A 23548-nucleotide genomic window follows, 5' to 3' on the forward strand; every position below is an offset into this window, starting at 1 on the left:
TAACGCATGCTCAGCGTGAATGCCTCCGCGTCTACTCTCCCCAGTATTGTCGAGGAAGGTTGTAGCCATACGCATAAAGTGTGTTGGTTAAAGCTATATGGTTCAGCTTTGTGTGCCTTTTGCAAACCCAAGATCTTAGAAAATGAGCCAAAAAGGGAAGCCATCCAACGTTGGAACTGGTTCACAAAATCAAGATGACGGATAGATGGTGGCAAAGTTACCGTTACTTACTCAAATCTGGTAAGATCTTTATCTTAAAATAAAGATGTGCAATGATGTATCTATACTTAACCGAGAGTGAAATTCGCATTTGTACTCTTTATTATCTTTACCAGAATCAATAAAGATTGCGAAAAAAGCTTGCAAAGATTGAGAAAAGAGAGGCAGATGAAACTGCCGCTTTAGGAAATATTCTGCAAATGCTCTGGAGCAGATCCAGGGGTGCATCGGTCGAACCCCCCTAAATTTTCGGAAAGACTTCCATATATAACCCCATACATTAATTATGCATTTATTTCATAATGACTAAATGTAAAGACTTCTTGCAGACACTCCTGAAGTGGTTCCGGCTACCACATCCGGAGCATTTCTGTCCCCAAGCAGGACACTTATCTTTCTGTAGTATGGTTAGAAAATAGTGTGCAAATGGTCTGGAGTGGATCCAGGGGTGGTTTGGGTGCTTTGGTGACTCAAATTGTGTCAGAATGAATAGTTTTTTAAAGGAGTGTAGGCTATGAATATTTTGATAGCAGTGATATTGATTTGAAACAAGTCTATTACAGCATCTAGGCTTCCAAGGCATTTGATGCAAATCTGTTAACTTAGTCACCTACTATTCTGAAGATAGCTAAAAGTCATATTGATAATTATATAAAGTGGATAAAGCCTAATATCAACCTTCAGGATAAAAAAATACAATTGCCAATTAATAAATGTTAAAAAGACAGCATAAAAAGTTTGTGTTAATTATTGACAAGGAATATTACACTTGTCATTTAACAATATTAAACAAGGGAGTCCTAATGAACATGTTTGAGTTCAAAATTCACTGAATCTCGTTATTTATTTTTATTTTATGACAAAAAACTCTCAGAGCTGAAGCTACAGTTGCAAAATGGAAAGAAGAAGTGAATGTATTAATACCTTTAATTAAAGGTATGGTTAAAGATTTCTTAACTTTGGTGCTTTACACTAGCTAGTGATGGCAATTCACATTGTTTATACATAATTATTAACTGCTATCACATATTTTTCCCTGGTATTAATTTTTTTCATGATATTTTTTCATGATATTTTTTCATGGTATTTTTTCACTCAGCATTTCCTTGAATGAGTGCCCATGTACTACGAAGTGTCCTCCTCTGAATAAATGCCCACCCCCTAGACCATAATGTCAAACAACCACCCCCCCCCCTAAAATAAGCCCTCCTCCTCTTTTCACTTTTTTAGGGATGCAATGAAAACCTGTTTCTATTACCACTTATTTATAGCTATTTAAGTTTCAACTACAGCTGAATCAGTACAGCAGAGTAATAAGCTCCCCCTTTAATTGAGCGCCCTTCTCCATTAAATGCATCACCTTTCAGCTAAAACTTTTAAATAAATGCTAAGCAGTTATTTGAGGAAATGCAGTTATAAATGTAAGCTATCACAAGAGCACTAGTAATTACATGTCTTTTAGGCTCATGAAATTTTTTTTTGGTCTTTGGAACACCCTACTTGTGCTTGGTTATTCCAAATTGTACTTAAAATAAAGGAATAAGCCATTTCAATTATTGATTTGGAATCATGAAAAGTTTTCTCTGTCATTTTTTAACAGCTTGTCTGCTGGTGACAAGACATTACTTGCTTTCAATCTTGATGTAAGATGTCTGTTTATTTTGTATAATCAAGATGTCTGTTTATTTTGTGACTCATCAGTTTAAGAATAGAATCTACTGTAATAGTTATAAATAGTTACTATTGTAATGGTTATAAATAGTTACTTTTGGAAACTTCTAGACTCTCTTCGGATGCTTATATAAGCAGCTCGCTAGTCAGGTTGTGGTGGTGATTTGGGACTTCGTTCCCTGTTTGTGATATACAAGTGATATTGTGTGACAAGTGACAAGTGAAGGGATTTTCCCGTTCGGATGTGATATTGACATTCTGCTGTCAAGTCCAGAGTTGTTTACCGTCGAGTGCGATACGTCGAAAGAAGTCTTCAGGAGATTTCACCAAAGAGAAGGACAGTACTTTGCTTGTGGTCAGATAAGCGTAGATAAATACATAGTTGATCTTAGTTGAATTGTTCCAAGAGTAGTCGCTAGCTCGTGTTAGTTTATCTCCCGTTGTTTACAGTTGAATAAATTGTGTTTCGTGGAAATAGCGAGGTTATTATCTTTCTGCCGGTAATCAGTTACCGTAACACTGTTACCACCTAACACATGGCATTAGTCCTGCTCAGAATAGAGGTTTCTCCTTTTTATGAGTGGACTATTTTTAACAAATGATCAGTCTCAGTCAAAAAACAGATTTGATTCAAAATCCATGAGCTTCCAGCTAAGAAGAAAATTAACCAAGAAACTGCTTACCTCCTATGTTAACACTCTGCTTGTTTCCCCAAGAGAAAATTTTTTTGTATTTAGTGGAAAATATTTTGAATACTTACAGCTGTAGCTTTTAATAATAAATCTTACTGAAAATGAAAAATATAACTTATTTTTTCTTTGGATGATCCTACAGGTTTGTTTAAAAAAGAAAACTGGTTTGCAAGTTTGATCCTACAGGTTTGTTTAAAAAAGAAAACTGGTTTGCAACACTCAGTGGATTTTATAAATATCAGATTCAAGAAACAAAATATATTTGCTAATGGTTGATAATGTAAATAATTCAGAAAATCAATATTCTGGTAAATGAAGTTTTACTGAAGTAAATGGAAAATTCTTGTTGTATATGTAGTAATTAGAAGATGCAGGCATTCTTGTGAAAGAGGTTGGTAAAGAAATGTCTTCATACCTCTTAACACATTTTTACCCCTATTGATGCATTGATAGCCATGAAAATATAGGCAATCTGTTCTCAAGAAACATCTTATTGATGCTAAAAAACAAATTAAAAAAATCTCCATGCCTCTTCTCTTTGATAATTTTGTCTTTAAATATGTTGACTGTTTTGTAAAGAGATATGTACAGCAGTAAATGCATGAATAGAGTTTGTGTTTTATCCTTTTGAGCCGATAAACATACAAAGCAGTCCTAGGAGAGTAAAAATCATACAGGGAGGAATAATACTGAAATGAGATCAAAATTTACACATTAGTAAAATTCAATTTAAATTTAACCACTCTAACCTTGCCACAGCTTTTAGATTCATGTTGGCCTATTTTTGTAAACAATGGATTTGACGTGTTTTGCTGTTTGTATCCTGACTTTCACGATGATGCTTTTCTTGAACAAGAAGCATCTAACAACTAATCAAAAACAAATGTACCATAGCTGATCCACTTCCTTCTTGTCACCTTTCTGATTTTCAGAATACTGTATTGGAAGGAGAAATTACCCATCGATGATTTGTGAGAGTGAAAGGGTTAATATTCTGAGGAGAAAATGAAGCTAAATTAATCTATGATGTCCAGCTTCAAAGAACACACCTGATTCTATGCTGTGACATACTTTTGGATCAGATTGAAAGATTATTAGGATAAAGATGTTTGAACACAGAAATTGCAATCACTTCCTTCTTCAGTCAAATTCTATAGAGAGTTCAGTATTTTTACAAAAATTTGGAAAGTTACATTTAAATTCTAAAGTCCTGTAAAAATCATGAAGATGGAATAAAGGTGTTTAAAAAAATTAGAAGAAATCTCAAGGATTATGTTTTTCCAAAGCTGCAATAAGTGGAAATCTTTGTGAGGCCCCGCTGCCTCTACTTCCCATTTTTTTGTCTTAGGGACTCATCTCTTTTCTTTGATTTTTCTGTTATTTAATTTGTGTGTGCTGAGGTCGATTGGTCTCATAAACCTTGCTTTAAAAGATTTAAATAGGTTTTCTTAAAGTTGCCAGGAACCTATTAAAGGGATTTTTGATTTAAAATAGAGAAATGGTTTTTTTAAGAGGGGCTTCATACCCTCACCTTGAGACAGTTTCTCTGGTAAATTTATAAATTTGATTGATTTTGAAAAGGCCATACCCATCTCCCATAGCTTTCAAGCTGTGTCTAAATATCAGGGCTAAATATATCACAACACAAAGTTTAAATCACTTAACAATATTTATTGAACAATGATAAATGTGGGACTGGTTCCATTTACAAGTACTGGCAGGTTAAACTTTGGCTCTGATAAAGTCTGATGCATCATCTTCTGATTTTGCAGTAAAGCTAATTGTTATTTTATTTTATAATACAAGTGACACACTATAAATGCGTAAAAAAATGACAATATTTACAACAAAAGTAGAAACCTCCAAAAAACTGTTGCAATTACTACTACCACTACCCTACAAAAAAAGCCTTTTGTCTTTCAATGCGAGATACTGATTTACAATCTCGTTATATATTTTTTCTTAGTTTTTGCAACGCGAGTGAAACAACTTCAACCGGTTCGCTTCAATCAAAAAAAAAAAGGGTTGAAAAGAAAATCTTGGTATTGCACAATGTAATCTCTACCGTATTAACTCATCTGATCCGCTTATAATTTTCAAAAGAACTTTAATAACTTAAACAGAAAAGTACTCCTCGCAACAAACAGAAGTGATCAAAACATACACGAGCATGCAATGAATTTAGGATCGAAACTAACCAATCATGAAAGGTCCGAGACTTGTCTGTTCTCTCTGCCGTAAGCTTTGTGTTTTTACTTTAATGTTATTGGTTCATTTCTCAAAAAAAACAAGATTGACATCCTTTGCTGTCAATAAACATGTTCATTGGTTCAATTTTTTTATCATTTCGATCCTGTTCTTGCTGGTGCTGGCGTGTCTCAGCTTACATAGTTTATTTCCATTTATGCTTTGAGTTGTTGGGCCGTAATTTGTCACTGAGCTGGTTACCTCACAGTTATTTGAATAGTAAGTGGCTGACGTAATTTTTTTTACAATTTACAATTGGAATTGCTGAGGCTTAAAAATAGAGCTGACACTTAGACTGACTATTGCTCGCTAAATTTAATGCTTGTCTACCTGCTTCTGTGATGTTATTGTTTGTGAGGTCTAACGTGCGTAGCTGACAGTTGTTGTTTGTAATGGCATTAGCCAAGTGCTGTGCTCCTGTGTCTGTGATGTTATTGATTGAGAGGTTTAACGTGTGTAGCTTACAGTTGTTGTTTGTAACGGCATTAGCCAAGTGCTGTGCTCCTGTGTCTCTGATGTTATTGTATGAGAGGTCTAACGTGCGTAGCTGACAGTTGTTGTTTGTAATGGCATTAGCCAAGTGCTGTGCTCCTGTGTCTCTGATGTTATTGTATGAGAGGTTTAACGTGCGTAGCTGACAGTTGTTGTTTGTAATGGCAGTAGCCAAGTGCTGTGCTCCTGTGTCTGTGATGTTATTGTTTGTGAGGTCTAACGTACGTAGCTGACAGTTGTTGTTTGTAATGGCATTAGCCAAGTGTTGTGCTCCTGTGTCTGTGATGTTATTGTCTCTGAGGTTTAACGTGCGTAGCTGACAGTTGTTGCTTGTGATGGCGTCAGCTAAATACTTTGCTCCTTCAGCTTTCAATTGATTTCTTTTGAGGTTTAACCAGCTCAGTTGAGAATTCCTACATTTTAACAATTTACAAATCTCAAAGCCTCCTAATGGCCCCGTGTTATTTCCTCTCAAATTTATATGTGAAATTCCTCGCACATTCTCCATTACATTTACTAACGAAGAACAATCAACAGCTGTGAGGTGACACTCAATAAAATTTACACAATTAAAGTTACTTTGTTGTAGTTTACTCTGCACTACTGTGGTCATTTTACTGGTTTCGTTTATGCATTTTAACAGTGTCACTGCTAATTCTCGTTCGTCGCCAGTCGGCCAGCAGGTCACTTTCGTTTTCTCTTCATTCTCTGGCCAGTCTTCGTTGTAGAATGCGCTATGTTTCTCTTCAGTTTTCACGGGAAGAAGGTCAGTAAATATATCACTCGGTAGGTTTTCTTTATCATTCATTAATCCTGCCAGGAATTGAAACACAAGCTGCCACTTGCCGTCTTTAATGTTTTCGGAAACAAAGTTCCTTAATTCCGTTTCACTCATGTTGTTTATCAAATACTTTGCGGCGAAAAACTCCTGCATCGTGAGATGTATGAAACAGAATTGTTTTTCGCGTTTAGGCCGTTCGTCTTTAACCTGTCGGTCGGGTAAGCGATGAAATAAAGCGCTGTCTTCAATTCCCTGTACTTCCTTTCCTCCAAGGATTAGTTTTCCTTCTTTGATTCCATCAAACGCCACTCTTTCCAGTTTCTTGAAATTGTCCACCACTTCATCCGGCAAATCATCTGATCCATTGTGTTCGGGGGTCAAATATTTCTCGCGGATTTCTCTCGTGTGTTTCCAATAAAACTCTGGCACTGCGATCTCATAAATGGTTGTTAATCTGGAAGGCAGGGTAACAACAGCGGTTCTGTCGGCTGGCAATGATTGTAACAGACTTGAGCACACAATGAAGCTGTTTACCGGGACATAACAGAGCGAAAGCAAATTCATGTTGCTGCTGATGTGTCGCCATAATATTTCGCCTGCTTCCTTGTCATCTCCGGCAAATTTATTGACGTATTCTTTAATTTGTTCCGATGAGAAGCCCAAAATCTCAAAGGTTTTGTCGAAGGTAAGGTGCTTGATGCTCGACACAGCCGTAGGTCTTGTAGTGGTTAACACTGAGGCATTTTCAAGAAGTTCACCGGTCACAAGCCACTGATAAAGAGTTTGAAGTGGCTTCTTCTCTTCATTGCGTCTGCAAGGATGGAGCGGCACGGCCATCTTTTCCTTATATTTGAACTCATCCAGTCCGTCAAAAAGTATGAGAACTTTTTCAGAGTTTTTCAGTAGGTGATTCCAGATCTCGTCATCCAGGTGCTCTCCAGGAAAGTGCTCGGACTGCGTCAGAAGTTCTCTGAGGCTTAGGTCGTCGGCCGAATCATTGAAACTTCTGAATTTGACGAAGAAAGCTGCATCAAAATGGATTATGGCACCAGATGCCCAGTCTCTGAGAACTTTGGTACAATAGAATGTCTTACCGATTCCGGGTCGACCGACGATTAAAACTTTCCTATTTTCTTGATTTAGGAGGTCTTCCAGGCTTTTTGGGTGTGAAGTGTCCTTGCGCGAAGTTGGATAGACTTTCAGTTGCTCCTCTCGGTTTTTAAGAGATTCGAGCTTATCTCTGTCCTGAATCAACAGAAGGTTTGTGTAAATCTGATCTAGAGTTAAATGTTTCAGTGCTGTTTCTTCGCCTGGATTAGGTGCATTAAATGGTTGAAGTTCAAACAGTTGAGGTTTGTGTTTTTTTATTTTTTCCTTTGTTTCTGCAATGAACAGTTCAAACTTTGATTCTTGGTTGAGCTGTTGAGGCTGGCTTTCCACTAGAGGAACATTTTCTTGTCCGTTCCTTCCGACTGATTGTGGCGACTCATCCTGGGGAGGATTTAGATGAGTTCTTTGAAACTTTGAATTTTCCATAAAATCCCTCTCTATGCATGCCCGTGACAAAATGTAGATTATTTCAATCACAATACCAGCGACAAAAATTATATTCACCCAAAGGAGAGCGTCCATCCCGAATCTTTTCCTTGTCGCTCGTTCATTGCGACATTCGTGTAGAGTAGAGTTTGGTGTGGCGTCCAATGAATTCCATGGCTGATTGGTTCCATCAGTTAAATAACAATTAAAATTAGAAGAAAACTTCAGAGGATAAAGCAGTTGGGTTTGTAGGATGATGAAAAGAACTCCTAAAAGAATTCTCGTGGATAATTGAAAACAATAAGCGATGTATAGCTTGTATCCAGTTGGTGATGGGTTCTCTTGGTCGAGCGGCTGTCTCTCTGGATCAGCGTTCTGCCGGTTTCTTCGAGGCAGTTGACTGACTGTATGTCTCACTAATAGGGAGTAAATAGCACAAACAACTAGAATAACGACGAAATTAATGAGTACAAACCAATAGATAGGAAAACCGAATTTGTTGTGTTGCTTTTGGTATTGTTCAAAACATCTTTCTCGGACGAGTTCGTTGTCTTTACTCTTCTCTCCGTGACAACGAAAATCGAACCTGGACTCGCTGCTTGTGGCGAATGTGGCGACGAAGGCTCCACCGATAATTATCCAAACCACCACTGCCACATAATGTAGTTTACCGAATGTCTTTGGCGCTAAAAATTCCAAGAATTTTTCCATTGAAACAGTTGATATTCTTATTCTCCTCGTTGCAATGCTGATTAGTTTTCTGAGCTTCAATGAACAGCTAATATGACCTTCGGTATAATTATTACAGAATGAGAGAACTTTCATTTGATTGGCTTTTCAGAGTTCTTTTAACTGTCAAAAAGAGAATGGATTCTTTCTACAAACTAAGGCGTGGACATCTTATCTGGGTGGTAATTGTTTGGAAAGGAAATTGTAACCCTTGTTTGATTCAAGTAACGATTGGCTAAGATTTTCCATGTGATTAGTTTCGAGTGCGGCGTGAGTTTTCTTTGTTGATCCCAACGTGGCTTAGTGAAGCAAAACTCTCGCAAATCAAACCAATTGACTTACGTCGTGAAAATAATTTCCTTTTTTGAGCAATGTCCTCATCTCACCATGGTAGGTATCAGTGACTGAATAGAACTGCTCAATCACGTCCTTCATCGACTGAAGATTTGTGATTATCATAATTTCCATTGCTATTACGCATATGGATTTGGAAGTCTCTTTCACATGTTTTCGGCTAAATCCGTCACGCGAGTAGCATTTTAACGTTTAAATGGACCGAGACGAGTTATTGTCGAGGCCCCAGTAAAACGGAAAAAGATGGATGCTAATATCCAGCAATTCGATCGAACAGGCTTGATCAATAACAGGTTCCTGCTGTAGCAAGAAATACTTCGACGTAATAAGAATGACCTGTTTATTTCGAAGTTTGTAATTCAATAAACCCAAGAATCGTTTAATGTGCTCTTTGTTCTTCGCTTTTTTGGCGACTCCATTCTTTTCCTTGCGCGCGATAATAGCGGGCGATTCCAAGCCGGCAAGATGAGCCCGCGGTCCACGTAGCCAATCAAACAGGCTATTGCGCTCCTTATGTTAAAAGAGACCGACATATTTAATTCACTGGCCGATAACAACTGGTGTCACCCATGAGACAAAGCTCTCGAGGTCACAAACTAGGAGCCTAATTAGGGGCAGTACGCTTTTCTCCTTCGGAAACCTGTGTTCATATATGGCACGTCACGTCAGAAATAAGTTCATTTGTAAACAATGCAGTACACTAATAATACTCTTGCTAGAGCTTTTAAATTGCTGTAAGCGATTTCTCTCCCCAAAAAGTAATATCTTGAGTTCCTCTCGGCCCAAAGAAATAACCTGGAACGGGCAGATACTCATAAGTTTAAGAGTGTGTATGCTGACTATCTTTGGATAATTGCTTTCAACATGATAGTTTTATTTGTTTGCACGCATCCCACAAAAATAGAGAACTTTCGTTTCACTTTCAAGAACTGTCAAAAAGGTCATGGCTTATGAATAGTATCGTTTACCTGTTTGCATAAGAAACATTTAACAGACATATAATTAAAACGGATACAGATTTGTGGTGTTTCAGAAAATAGACTTGACCTCTTTTCTCCACCCGCCTCCCTGTGTTCATTTCCACACCTTATTGCCCTTCTCCTTTCTCGTTAAAATTCACCACAGAAGCCGTGAAGAGTGTTTCCTGGGTGCCAAAGGGTTTTTTATTTTTAGCAGCGAAACGACTGACAGTAAGCGGCAAAGCCGCGATCTTTGACGACAGCGTTAGTGGTTTCGCTGCTAAAAAAAAAATAAACCATCTGGCACCCAGGCTATGTAGAGTACTGTAAACTTGAACTTTAGCTGTCAAGCCTAGAGCGCTAATGTAGGTTATTTTGCCTCTTGAAGCCTGCTAAACACTAAGCCACTAGTTTTCAACATTTTTCTGTGGCAATTACTTCGAAATAGATTTGTATATCTTACTTTTAGACCCTAAGACACCAGGGTGTGATGCAGGTCAATGATTTCGTCTTTTGACGCCAGACTTATTAATGAAAGAAAGATTTAAGGTTTGATGAGAAGATGATATGGCAAAAATTTCCATATTACGCTCATCTTTGAATCGTTAAATTCCTGCTCAGGAATGAGCCCGGAAAACTGGTTTGCTTTGGCTTTCATTTGCTTAGATTACTAACAATAAGAAAACGAACTATTTAGAATTTTTGTGGTGTTATTTTGTTGTAGCTCTCAAGCACACTTCACTTGGTGTTGCCGAAAATTCCGTGACACTTGAGAAGCACGCGGAGCCAAACCCTTTGGACTGCACGTGATCAGTTGTTCCACAGTTTAAGAGGACACTGTGACATCTGATAGATCTGCACCAGATCGCACCAGATTGATGTTTGGCAGAACGACAAAAAAAAGAGCTTTAGGACAAATATTTAGCTGCTTATGACCTCTTGAAATTCAGACCCCCATGACTCGGACAAACATCCTCCCATTCTGTGAGCGGTCATAAGTGTGATAAAAGAAAAGTATACCAATGAAGGGCACTACGCCTGGCAGAACGAAAAAAAAAAAGAGCTTTAGGACTATTATGGAGCTGCTTATGACCTCTTGAAATTCAGACCCTCATGACTCGGACAAACATCCTCCGATTCTGTGAGCGGTCATAAGTGTGATAAAAGAAAAGTATACCAATGAAGGGCACTACGCCACAATCTTTTCCGGTTTAACCTATGAAAATGACTTTCCCGGTTCGAAATTTAAGTAAAGACCAAACCGAACAGCTAAAATGGAAGTTCAGAAGGCGCTTTGTATTTCATTAGCAAATGGAATATGAGATGGGTGTGTCAGAAATGTCAACAAAAGGAAATACCGCAGGAACCGTAAACACCGTTAAACACAAGGATCATCACGGGAAGCCCACACAAGCGGAGTGTCTGGTCGTTTGTTCGATATATAAAGAAATGTATGGGAGAATATTGAAGAGTCGTAATATCGTAAACTTATATGAGGAATGTCTATGTTAGGCTCAAAATAAATGTGAACCTACCTCACTTGCTGTGTATTGTCGTTTCTGTGGTTCTAAATGGCGAATTTGAGCGATTTGGTAGATTCTGCGTTGAGTATTGCTTCACGTTAAACACAAAACGCAAAATCTAGCAAATCGCTTAAATTCGCCATTTAGAACCACAGAGACGACAATACACAGCAAGTGAGGTAGTTTTACATTTATTTTGAGCCTTAACATAGACATTCCTTGATATAAGTTGACGATATTTCGACTCTTCAACATTCTCCCATACATTTCTTTATATTTCGAACAAACGAACAGACATGCCGCTTGTGTGGGCCCCTGTGGGATCATATCTCTCTCTGCCGTCTTTCTCTTTCAAAAACGAAACTTTTATGCTTGTAATTGGAAACGAGGCGATTTTTTGCGAAGAGGCCACTTAAAAAAATCTTCTTAAACAATAGATTTTACACATATGATGCACGATCCTCGCAGTAGAGAGCGCTATTTATGCAATAGCGAACATCAGACCTGAAAAAAATCAGGCCTGTACGGGATTCGAACCACTGACCTCTGCGATACTAGTGCAGCGCTCTACCAATTGAGCTAACAAGCCAACTGGGAGCAGGCCGTTAAGTTGATTCGTAATGAACCCGTGATGATAAATCAGATACAATGTATATATGAAGTTCATATATTTTGAACTGCGGTTTTAGATACGTATGATGCATGATCCTCGCAGTAGGGAGCGCTATTTATGCAATAGCGAACAATTTATGTGAACAATTTATGCAATGTTCGCTATTGCATAAATAGCGCTCTCTACTGCGAGGATCATGTATCATACGTATCTAATACCGCAGTTCAAAATATATGAACTTCATATATACATTGTAATAGATTTTACCGCGCGAGAAAATAAGACCATCCCGAAAAAGTACGAGCACCAGTGCTGTCTTATATTGATAGATAAATTGATAGATTTGGTGCGTACTCGGAATTCCCGGAATGACCGAAAGATAATAAATTTTTAAAAAATAAAAGTAAATCAATCAATAAATAAGAATATTGATGATTAAAAATAAATGGCAAATTTACAACTGAATTAGATAATTTACTACGAAATTTTTCTCTGAGGGTCCAAAAAAACGAAAAAAAAAAAAAAAATTACCGTCACTGTTCATGGAGAAGCACGTATTAGAATTAAAAAAATTCTGCGTCAGGCCAGTAACCCATACAGCCTAAGCGACGAAATATTTCTTCTCTCCCTTGCCCCTGAATGGGATGCTAGTTCATCAAATGGTTACTCACCGTTTTAAATTCGGCTCCACCCATTTACACACCTGTAGGATGTCTAGGACGCAATGACCATTAGGCCGCCACGCTTTTCCAGCCGGAACCATTGCAGAAGATTAAACAAATGCAATATTTCCAATTAACTTAATAGTTAAATTGTAAAAAGCCCCAAACTATTACAAATTAATACTCTACCTTAAATAACTATTAACCACACATTGGGAGCTATCATGCAAAGCAGCAGCCAATAAGACCAGTTAAAATTGAGAGATCGACACCTTTTCGCATTTATTATAAATACCTTGAATATATACCTTTGAATATAACCCTTGTACTGATGGATTCTTCTAAACGAGAAAAAGGACAAAAACGGACTTACTACTTGGTTGTCTCTGGAGATGGTAATTTTTTTTCCAGTTACTTTTACTGTACCTAGATAAATCGAGTCGTTTTATCCTGAACAAATAACTTAGAATAGAATCTCCTTCAAAGAGGGAATAATGTGGTCGCACTTTGGATTTGCTCGCCGAGTACTTATCGTATTTACATCCACTTTTCCACATAGAACCCACAGTGCTTCAGGATCGTCAATAATAAATCACACTTCCGGTTTATACAACTTGAAGCAATCTTCGGCATCAGTTTGTGTATTGTAGGCTGTAAGCTACATGTAGTTCTACTATGTGCATCCCCATGAACAGTGTCATAGGTAGTTATTTTTTGTTACATCATGTGATCCCTGCATTTTATCGAGAGAATACTTTGCATTTTTTTATTTTATTTATAGAGAATTGATTTTCCTTTTTATCTTTTTAATTTTTATTTTCACTTTATTTTTACTTTTTTGATTAATTATTTTGGTTTTTTAATTATTTATTCAAACTTATTATTTTTAATTATTGATTGATTTATTATTTTTCGGTCATTTCGGGAATTCCGGGTATTCCGGGTATTCCCAGTATTCCGGTTACAAATTCCAGCATTCTTTATTTTCCAAACCACCCCAGAGACTGATGGTTGGCGGGAGGAAATACAACTGATCACCTCCGTCACAGGTCAAGTTATTGATTGAATGCTAATAGTCCTGTTGACACGAAATACCGGGAGACATTGGTGATGAGGCTAGTTTAGGGGAATGACTATTCGTGCAGTCAGGACACATTGTGAGTTGCCTGTCGAGTAATCTTCCTTTTCTCCCAGCCAAGGAGATTAGGCATGAGGGAAGCAGGAGAAGCCGCAGGCCGCCCAAGCTCTCTGTAAGAACCACACAAGGAACACAATTTGCATATCGATTTATAAGGATTTGTAAGGGATTTTCTACAAGATATCCATGGAGATAGTTAAAAGTGAAGACATTAAATAAAAATGGCTTACCTTATTCTATACGTGTTTTGTTTAGGGACCGGTCATTATTTATCGCCTGGGGGGGGTCGGAGTATTTTTGTTGTCACATCGAAGCATTTACCTGATCCCCCCGTAGAGTATCTGGTTTTTTAGAGATCCCCCCTTATCGGTAGTGGAAAGTTTCATGATCCCCCCCCCCTTTTCTCCCAGCCACGGCCAAATAACTTTTTGAATATGCAAGTGATATTTTAATAGTGGTACTTACGTCTCATGGACCTTGAACCACAACGGTAAATATTTACTCTTCAGATACGAACTGAATTGTCGAGGAAGTGCCAATCTCAGGCTGTTCATCCAAATCCACGAAAACATAGTCATCGTCGCTCTCTGCCTCTCCACTTTCGGATTCTTCATCCTCGAATTCCACGTCATCTTCATCACTCGACAGTTCTTCTGTTATCACAGTCTCTTTATTCTGTCGGTAATAGTGACATCGAATGGCCTTCACTTTGTCAAGTTTCCGACCCACTGCGAGATTTGTCAAGCGTCTCCACCTGGATCCTCTGCTATGGCTTTTGGAAAGAGGCGTGTTTGAAACAGAGCTGGCACGCAATTTGAAAGTGGTAGTGGCCAGAATGAACGAAGAGAATAGCAGTAATGGTGCTGAAAAAGGGTCAAGTTCGGGCGAGGATTCAGATGAATCTGACGAGGAGACTGTGCAAGAGCCAGTGGAGAGGGCTGCCGAAGATTCTGACACGGAAGCGGAACAAGATACAGCCTCACCAAAATAAACACTTTTTTAGTTGTTTTTTTCATTCGGCCGCGTATTAAAATAATGAAAGTTTATGATTTTAGATTACGATTCTCTATAAAACAAACTGAAACGTTATGAAACAATTTTGAGCAATTGTAAGTATTCCATTCTCAAAATCTTGATTACCTTTCTAATTTAGATCGTGCCTGAATAAAAACGTGTATGTTAGACTACGATAGTGATTCTTTTTTACAAAATGGAGGGTCTGTAAAAGGGTTTGGGTTTTGTGTCTGGGCTAGAATAGAGTTTATATAATACAAAATACAACTGAACGTGGTCTTGAATATATGGTTGGGGGAGTCCCAGCGGCAAATCCTACCAAAGTATTTACAAATGCAATCACCCGGGGTCCTGGCGCGACCTAAAATTCCTTTTTTTTTGGTCTGATCCCCCCCATTATGCTTGTCAATTACGGCTGATCCCCCCTAAAGGTCTTCAAAAAACCATGTGATCCCCCCCTAAATACTCCGACCCCCCCCCAGGCGATAAATAATGACCGGTCCCTTAGTTTGTTCATAAAATTTCGGTTAATCTCAGTCTGAACTTTCTTATAAAAAAAAATTCTTATAACAGGGGGGCATCAAGATTTTCGATTTTGACTACCTCTAGATATGTAAATTAGTTCCCTTTCAGGTTTGATTTTATTGTATAGTTCTATTACATAATTTGTACACCTTTGCAATTCAGCTTCCAGCTGCTATTAAGGTATTCTTTTTAATAAACGTCTATCTAATACACGTCTATCGGCTTTTGGGCCAAAAATCTTCGGCTCGCGTTTCGGTGAAAAACACCAACGAGTTAACGGATTTGGTATGCGATATCGTTTTCCGTTTTTCCTATTTGGGTTTCGGTTTCTCTTCTATCTGGCCCTCCTCGTTCGAAGATCTTAGATCTTTTTTTTTTTTTTTTTTTTAACGACTTTATTGGGCATATCAGATAAATATTTGAACAAGGCAAAAGTACAATAACACAATAACAAATAGAAAACAGAAGAGAGACTGTGATAAAACTGCACCCAAAAGAGAAGGCGCGAACGGGATGTAAAGTCCCATGCGAGGCGCCGCCCATTATGAATTAAAATACAACAGCCAAACTCCCCTCTAATTCTACCACTTCCCATCCTCAACTCCCCCCCGGCTCTTTCCGTTGTGGTAGAAACTGCGCTACTTGCCCCTGCATCTCTGAGCGTCTTACTAACTATACCTTTTTTTTCTACCGGCGAAACACGTCCCATTAAATCTCACTTGACCTGTGACACTAAAAACTTTATCTACTTAATTCAGGGTAACCGCTGTAACTTACAATACTTAGGAGAAACTAAACGACGTTTAAAAGACCGTTTTAATGAACACCGCCGTACCATTGATAAACCTAACTCGATCAATTTACGTTTCTGGGCAATCCAACACGTTAATGAGGTATAGAGTATGAATAATCAATCGTACACTGTGGCAGTTTTAACAAGGACGATCAAGTGATCCACCTCGATTAACACCAATCGAGCTCGAAATGGAATGATCGGATCAATTGAATGATTAAAACATTAAAGCTCAGTAATGGAGCTGGAAATGAAACACGGCAGGGTAGGATTGATCTGTACAGTTCGATAATCCGAAGGCGGATAAGTAATCGAGCTCGATCTGTTTTGATCGAACTCATATTCTACCCATAGTCCTCATTCGAGCTCGTTTTCTGGCATGCACGGATTGGCGACAGTTTTTGTTTGGCTCCTCTCAATTTGGTCTCACAATATCCAAATGAAAACGGGTTTTTTTACGGGTCATTGAACGTCTCTTCCCCTTAAGTCCGCAAAACTAAAATCAAGCATGTTAAAATCTGGCAGTCCTTCCGGCGACATAAGATAACGCAGGCCATACTTAAAATCGGTAGTTTTTACAGCTTCGCTTGGATATTTTTTATACAAGATCAAGCTTTTTTTATAGAAGAATTTTTTACTTCTACAATTGTCTCCTAATTGAATATAGAGCAACCATAAAATGCTTTAAGAAATTTTGCAATGCCTTGTCGTCTTGAGATATTTCAAACCTTTATTATTATTATAAACAGTATTATTAAAGCCATCTTTCTTAGGAATATAATGAACAATTTGTTTAGAAAACATGCGACTCATTCTCTCTCCCAGAGCATCAAACAAAAGTTTTACTGATATCAACAGATCCAGGAAAATCTTCAAGAGTAGTTACCTGTTACACCTAGGCAACTATGTATTTTGCAGTTTAGTCAAAATAAGGCCTATTTACTATAATACTTTCAACAATTTCCAAATAAAGTTCTTTATAATATCCCACCAAAAGTGACAATTTTACTCTGGTGTTCATTGAATATGAATGCCACCCATGGTAGTCATCTGATGTTGCAAGGCATTCTGCAACTGCTCAAGAATATTTCTTGTCACCCAGCTAACCTACTCCACCACAACTAACTCTAATTCCATCTCCCTTTGGGGACATTTAAAGCGCTTCTATGATCAAAATTTGAGATATTCTAATGTTGTTTGTATCAGAGAGTATTCAATGGAAGATTAAGAAACATGTCTTTTGCTTTCGGATATCTGTCTTAGTTTTTTCGAAAAAATTATTGTTTTATTCAAATAAGCTGAGATATCTTTTATTGGTATTTAACCACTAAATTTCGTTGAGATGACGTCACGATTTCCTAATTATGCATAAATTGAGTGCACTTATAATACATCAGAATGGCTTAGCTTCGAGCGATACTAATCTCGTCATAGTAGCACTTTAGGTGGCCTACTTTGAAAAAACATCATGACTTTACAACAAATTTGCCTTCAAATTATTCTTGTGGTGACCGCTTTTCGAAATTAAACATCATACAAAAATTAAAACTGACTGGAAATGGTTGGCTATGTACACAACATCTATACGTTGTGATGTCAAAAACATATAACATTAAATACTCAAATAATAAATGACAAATTTTATTTCCAGCCGTCCGTTTTCATCGACAAAACTATTTATATCCACATGTCTACCCCACATCTCTCCTTCCTTCAATGTTATAGTCTCTGAGGTGAACACCTTCTCTTTTTCTGTTCCAGGCATGATTACAATCCTACAAAAACAACAATGTGAATAATTACTTATGCGAATTTCAAGTGAGGCGACTCAAATTTTTACATTCCACTAAAAAATCTCCTTATCCAATTTTCTTTTGTGTGTTTTCGCTAATAAATTGCCTTGTCCCTTCGTTTCTCTTTCAGTATTTACAACCGTTTCATAGCCAATAATATACTTTTCTCACCTAATTTCTGCAGAAAATGGATGGGAAGCTGACAGTAGCTGAAGAAACAAACTGCCAGGATAGGTCAAGATTCCCCTCCACTTGTGTCCTTCGCATCTAAAGGCTTCACTTGTAATGGGCTCTTTTTTTGTTTCCTCTCCTCGCTGCCATACGCTTTCCGGGAAGTTTGTTAATTTCCACCGAAAGGAGGCAACCCTCTCCACCTCAACCATCACGTTTTCTGCTTGGCTCTTCTAAAAATTAATGGTTGCGTTACAAACTTCGGAAGTCGTGTTATCAAATGATTTTGAAATAGCACTAGATAGAAGCTCTTCCGATTATTTTTGTTTTATTTTCTGGTTGCCGATTATTAACCCAAGAAACCTCAATTCAATCTCCTTGCCTTGTTGTGTATGATTCTTCGCAATCGTCTTGTCTCACTTGATTGAAGGACATGGTGAGATTTCGCTGCTTCCATCAAATGGCTGGTCATATCCTTTTTCTTAACGATTCTGTTGCAACCTAGGACCTTGCACTGTGTGGCTTTTTCCTGGCAATCGCTTAAATGAAGGGTTATATTAGTTCTGAAATGAAGAGAAAAAATTTATTTTAGGTGTTTTGTATTGCATTTGTTTCTTTTATAACTACCGAATGGTGCGAAAAATAGGTAAAAAAAATCTCACCTCAACTGTCAATTTTATCCGTTACTGAGGTTTATTAACGATAAAACGATCACTATTTGATTTGAGGGCACAACATAACACACACCAATGAATCCTAACCCTTTTTTTCCATGTATCCCTTTCTTCTGCCACTTAACAGAGTCGATTCCGGCATGAGGTGTGAATTTTGATTCTCTACGTGCCCGCATACATCTGTGGTAACAAAATAATGGCCTCGTGCATAAAGTGAAGGCCAAAATGAAATCTCTGACTAAGCCATGAACATACCTTGGAAATACTCTCCCGCAATTCAGTGGACAAGGTATGACGGCATTGTCACATCTACCAGCACGGTCCTCTTCATACACTTCCCAACTCACATATTTTTTGCATTGAGGACATGAAACCTTCCTCTTCGTGCATAATAGAGCATGGGAAGGCATTTCCTGGCGTGGTATCTTTATTTGGCATCCAATATTATGACATGGTATGGGTAGTTTCGCGCAATTGGAAAAATGCTCCGCAGCATTTCCATAACCTCCCTTCCAACCACAGCCAGCACTAAGGCACTTCACCGCCAAGGAACTGGTTACGTGGTCGAGTGCGATGTTTACACCTATTGATGCTGCTTGAAAGCCTTTTCTACACATGGGGCATTTGGGCAATTTCGCTTTCTTTACCAATTCTGTTATACATTCGCGGCATCCAGAGTGGCCACAAGTTAAACTGACAGGCTTTAGCATAGTGTTGTAACTGAAACAGTAGGAGAATCCACCCTTGCAATTGATTGTCATTGCAGCTACTCTATTCCAACTAATACCTGCCATTTCTTTCTTATCATACTCACCAAATCGAACAGACTAATTGCTGTTCTACCGGGACTGTAAAGCGACAGTTGAACGCCGCCTCTGGTCTTGTCTGAGTCCTTATTTATATTTCTACAATTATCCAATTCTTCTCTCTCCGGCTTCGTGGGAACTGTTAACCTAAGTAAAAACGTGGCCAGCAAGAAACCAAGCTCTTTCATTACCCAGATAAAAATATCCTTTCGTCTCGTTGACAGTCGCTCAACAATACAATTCGGAAATGCATGAAATTAATTACCGATGATTTTATGAATATTTTCTCACATTGAACGGTGTTAGGTGTTGCGTTGATCTTTCTTCGTTGATTGCTTGTGCTATCAGTTTCTACCAAAAATATTTTCATTACACAATTTTTCTATGAGAACCATTCCGTTGCCATCATGCTTTTAAACGAGCTGATCGCACTGGGACAAGGAGCGCGATCTGTTCTCATCCAGTGACTTCAAAGGCGCCGTTTGCTTCCAGGTCCACTTCATTGCGCTCGTTGCAATCAAGGCATGGAGTTAATTAGAAGAAACGACAACCACGTTGATGCATTCCAGTGGTAGGTCAATCATACCAGGATTAGTTACTGCGGACTGATTATCAAAGAAATATGATTTGATTTACTCCCCTTTTGCTGAACAATACAATTCCTCTCACGTAATTCAACAGACCCAGTTCGCGAATGTCCATCTTTTTTTTGTTTCCTCATAATTTATTACAGGCGGTCGAAATCTCCTTCATTATCCGCTTTCTTACTGAGTTTCTGCCTAGTTAGGACTCGTTTATTTTACGTTAGCAATTACATCTTATCAGCTTGTTGTTATTGACGATAGCCGACAATCAAGCGGGAGTGGCAATGCTACAAATGGCTACACGCGGGTCACCGTGGGGGTGAACCATTTGCTGTGCGCAACGATTCTTATCACCGCCTACGTATACCTTGTGAACTAAGTAATTCAACATCTCACTCGTACTCATGTGCCTTTTTATCTCACAGGCGATGCGGGGGGTGTTCTAAAAAAAAGCCTAAGGACGAACAGCTTCTTTGCTGAGTTTTCCAAAGTGCCGATAGCTACTCTCCTCTTGGCCATCTTTTATTTTACACAAGATGACCCTCAGCAAAGAATTGTCCGGGCACTAGGCATAAACGCCAGCTTAGTATCGAAGATAGTCAGGCGCCTGCAAGATGTTTGTTCTGTTGATCTGCTAAACAGACCAGTTGTTCCATTTGGAGGACCCGGATGCGTGGCTAAGTGCGACGAAAGCAAATTTACTCACAGGGCGAAGGTAACCTGAAATGAACCTGATAATCAACATCACACATATCTTATTTTCAAAACGGACATCTATAGGGGTGGTTTGTTAACCATTTCGAAATAATCTCATTTGCAGTACAACAGAGGAAGAAGGGCTGCTCGTGATGCTTGGGTGTTTGGGATAGTATCCGTTGATCAAAGTCCTTCCAGAAGGTATTTTCAAGTGGTTGCAAGAAGGGATGCGGCCACTCTCTTACCCATTATACAGCATTGCCTTCTACCGGGCACTGAAGTGCATACCGACGACTGGGCAGCTTACAATCGATTGGCTACCCTACCTAACGTGGCTGCACATCATGTTGTTCATGCGTACAATTTCTCTGATCCACGGACAAGTGTGCACACCCAGGAGGCGGAATCTGCGTGGGCTCAGCTTAAACTGGAAAGCAACAGAAGGAAAGGTGTTCGTAGAGACGATCTGCAATCATACCTCGATGGGCAGATGTGGCGACAGTGGAGAGGCAGCAGTTTCGACACGGTCATGGAGAACTTTCTGGCCATTCTACTATTGCAGTTTCAAACAGATACTCCTGTTTTTTAGTTTTTTTCTTTTTTTCTTTTATGTTTACGACTTTTCGTTTAAGGGATTACAGTTGCACATCGGCGATTACCATTTTATCCACGATTAGATACTGTTGCTTAAGGCCCGATTAACGCTAATCAAAGATAACACTCCTGGCGATGATAAAAATAAAAACAAAATTTGGCGATTTGATGTATGTTTCTTTGGCGAGAGAAAAGATAAGAACCAAAGGCAGTTTAGGCACACCGGGTGTACGATTGGCCTATTCCTAACACAATAGAGTCAACGTTTCAAAGAATTTCTACATTTCTCTGCAAAATTGTAAAACTTTGAAACGTTGGACCTTCACCGTTGCTTCCTTATAAATTACTACAGAATCGACTACAAATCGTTTGTTTTTGTGGGACCTTTAATTTATCCTGAGGAGCCTTACAAGCCGTATGGTGGTGTTTGGGTAAAAACACCACAAATAAAGGGATTTCCAGCAATAGTAACCGATCTTTTTTCCTGATCTCTTTTCATTCTATTCGCGTGCACTAAAGTTATCTCCGACTACTTAAGGTAACACTTCACCCTCAATAACGCCCTTGATGGCTCATTAATTACGCCGAAATTTATTGCGCTTCTGCATTAAGGCGCTGTTACACCAGGCAATTTCTCACTCTTACAACTTATCTCGCAAACAAGTTACCTCAATGGTGTTACACTGGGCCACGTTTCTTACAACCTACACTGGGCAACGTTTCTGGAGCTACTGGTCATTAATGTCTTTCCAAAATCACCGTCTCCTTTCGGTGGTGTATTCAATGAAACACCTGCTTTAGCGCATTCCAATTATGGCGCAGATAACCCAATTCGTACTGAATACTTCGTTTGTTTATTCTATAAAATACGAAAAGGCCGCGATATCAGCCTTTAACGTGAGATATCATTTAGTCCTGTTCAGTTTACATTAGGTTAGGGAGCACATCACAATACCCTAAGGTCGTTTCATTTTTTTTCCAATTTGCTCTCCATTGCGTGCGCGTGAATTTCATCAAGTGAAAATCAGCGTTTCCCAGCATGTCCTGTCATCGAACCAATCAGGTGTCAGTCTGAGGTCCATTTCGCGCTTATTTTCTCTTTTATCTACGTTGTTGCTGTAGCCACCGTGTTCTGTTAGCACTTATGCTTGAGTTGCTTTATTGTTCTTATCCGCTGAGACAAAAATTGGGTTTTAACGTTGACCAAAGGTTTGCGGCATAATCTTCCCTCAAACAGCTATTTAGCTTTTGACATGGTATCCCCTGTTGCCTTTCGTTATTAGAGATCGGGTTGATAATGATATTAACAATAATATCTTTATTTTTCTTGCCGATACGCGCTCAGAGTTCTTTTCAATTCCATCAAATTGTTCATAGAGGTAAGTTCTTTGGTAAACTGGTGAAATTATATCACTCGCCGGACGCGGGTTTTGCATTTTCTACAGTATTTCATTGCAAATCTCATAGTTAGCTTCTCCACCCTATGCCTAAATATTATGTACTCACTCTGGACAAATTTACTCTTTTTCCACTTTTTGCTATCACGATGGCGTTTCAAGAAAAGCAGGAGACTCACGCTTGTTCCACAAATCGCCGTTTTGGGGTGTTTCGTGAATTTTAGTGATTCATGGGTATGGTAGATATATTAGGAGGGGGGGAGGGTTAAATACAATTTTAAAAATACAATTTGAATTTGGCCTGTACAGCCCCCAAAATGATCCCGACCCTGAAATGATCCCCAACCCTGAAATGATCCCCAAATCGACCCTGAAATGATCCCAACCCCGAAACGACCCCCATTTTTCTTTTTGTCAACCCCGAAATGACCCCCAAGGAATTAGGGAATGTTGATTAAACATAGGACTGTTGATTGCTTTTTTGTTCTTTGTGGTAATGCTGCAATCCTTTCATTTATTTTTATTCTTACGAAGTATCAAACAAAGGGAAACTACAGTACACCACAGTTAACTCGAAGTCTTAAGGGTAACGAAAAACTGCTTGAGTTAGCGGAGTTTCCAGTTATAGGGGTCGAATTCAATTTTCCAGGTTAATAATTTATAGCTTATTGATTTTCAGCACTTCGGTAAACAATGCAATGCAAATTAGGTTTATTTAACGAGAAACTAATACATTTGTAACAACTGTAAAAATTATGCATTCTTACTACAATGCAATAATGTGCATGTAACTTAGTTTATTTAATACACTTAATTTATGTTCCCTTTTGCGTCGGGGTCGAGAGCATATCGTATGTATTTGTGCAGACATTCCAATGGACACAT

At 38.5% G+C, this 23548-nt stretch overlaps 3 protein-coding genes, 3 long non-coding RNA genes and 1 pseudogene across 9 annotated transcripts in view; 4 read left to right on the forward strand and 3 right to left on the reverse strand.

Annotated features, from left to right (window-relative positions):
- Positions 1-23548, forward strand: part of LOC148728179 (uncharacterized) — a 175608-nt gene that overhangs the window by 79966 nt on the left and 72094 nt on the right. The window lies entirely within an intron of this gene.
- The window catches only part of LOC111341502 (sec1 family domain-containing protein 1-like), a 97452-nt gene that overhangs the window by 29569 nt on the left and 44335 nt on the right, over positions 1-23548 (reverse strand). The gene's annotated exons all lie outside the window — the stretch shown is intronic.
- LOC148728187 (uncharacterized) overlaps positions 1-23548 on the forward strand; it is a 52850-nt gene that overhangs the window by 14888 nt on the left and 14414 nt on the right. The gene's annotated exons all lie outside the window — the stretch shown is intronic.
- LOC148728189 (uncharacterized) lies at positions 32-11074 on the forward strand. Of its 3 annotated transcripts, none has more exons than XR_015989033.1 (4): positions 37-240; positions 1094-1155; positions 1820-2768; positions 10405-11074. It is a non-coding gene; the product is annotated as an uncharacterized LOC148728189 (long non-coding RNA). The 3 variants fall into 3 exon arrangements; XR_015989034.1 differs by lacking the exon at positions 10405-11074 and adding an exon at positions 2769-3209 and having other exon boundaries at positions 38-240; positions 1820-2724; XR_015989032.1 differs by lacking the exon at positions 10405-11074 and having other exon boundaries at positions 32-240; positions 1820-2711.
- Positions 4233-7569, reverse strand: LOC148728190 (protein NLRC5-like). Its single transcript, XM_088725874.1, has 2 exons — positions 7399-7569; positions 4233-7306 (listed from the first exon to the last, which is right to left on the reverse strand). Exons 1-2 carry the CDS (start codon positions 7425-7427, stop codon positions 5101-5103), a joined length of 2235 nt encoding a protein of 744 aa, XP_088582000.1. The 5' UTR covers positions 7428-7569; the 3' UTR covers positions 4233-5100.
- Positions 16609-19306, reverse strand: LOC148728191 (TNF receptor-associated factor 5-like). Its single transcript, XM_088725195.1, has 4 exons — positions 18842-19306; positions 18295-18475; positions 17913-18145; positions 16609-17723 (listed from the first exon to the last, which is right to left on the reverse strand). The coding sequence occupies exons 1-4, from the start codon at positions 19294-19296 to the stop codon at positions 17561-17563; spliced, it is 1032 nt and encodes a 343-aa protein (XP_088581321.1). The 5' UTR covers positions 19297-19306; the 3' UTR covers positions 16609-17560.
- Positions 19563-21261, forward strand: LOC148728192 (uncharacterized; annotated as a pseudogene). The gene is made up of 3 exons (XR_016002396.1): positions 19563-19963; positions 20402-20691; positions 20797-21261. The product of XR_016002396.1 is annotated as an uncharacterized LOC148728192 (transcript).

Source organism: Stylophora pistillata, chromosome 6 (assembly GCF_964205215.1).
Source record: "Stylophora pistillata chromosome 6, jaStyPist1.2, whole genome shotgun sequence".
In the NCBI taxonomy this organism is placed as follows: Eukaryota; Metazoa; Cnidaria; class Anthozoa; order Scleractinia; family Pocilloporidae; genus Stylophora; species Stylophora pistillata.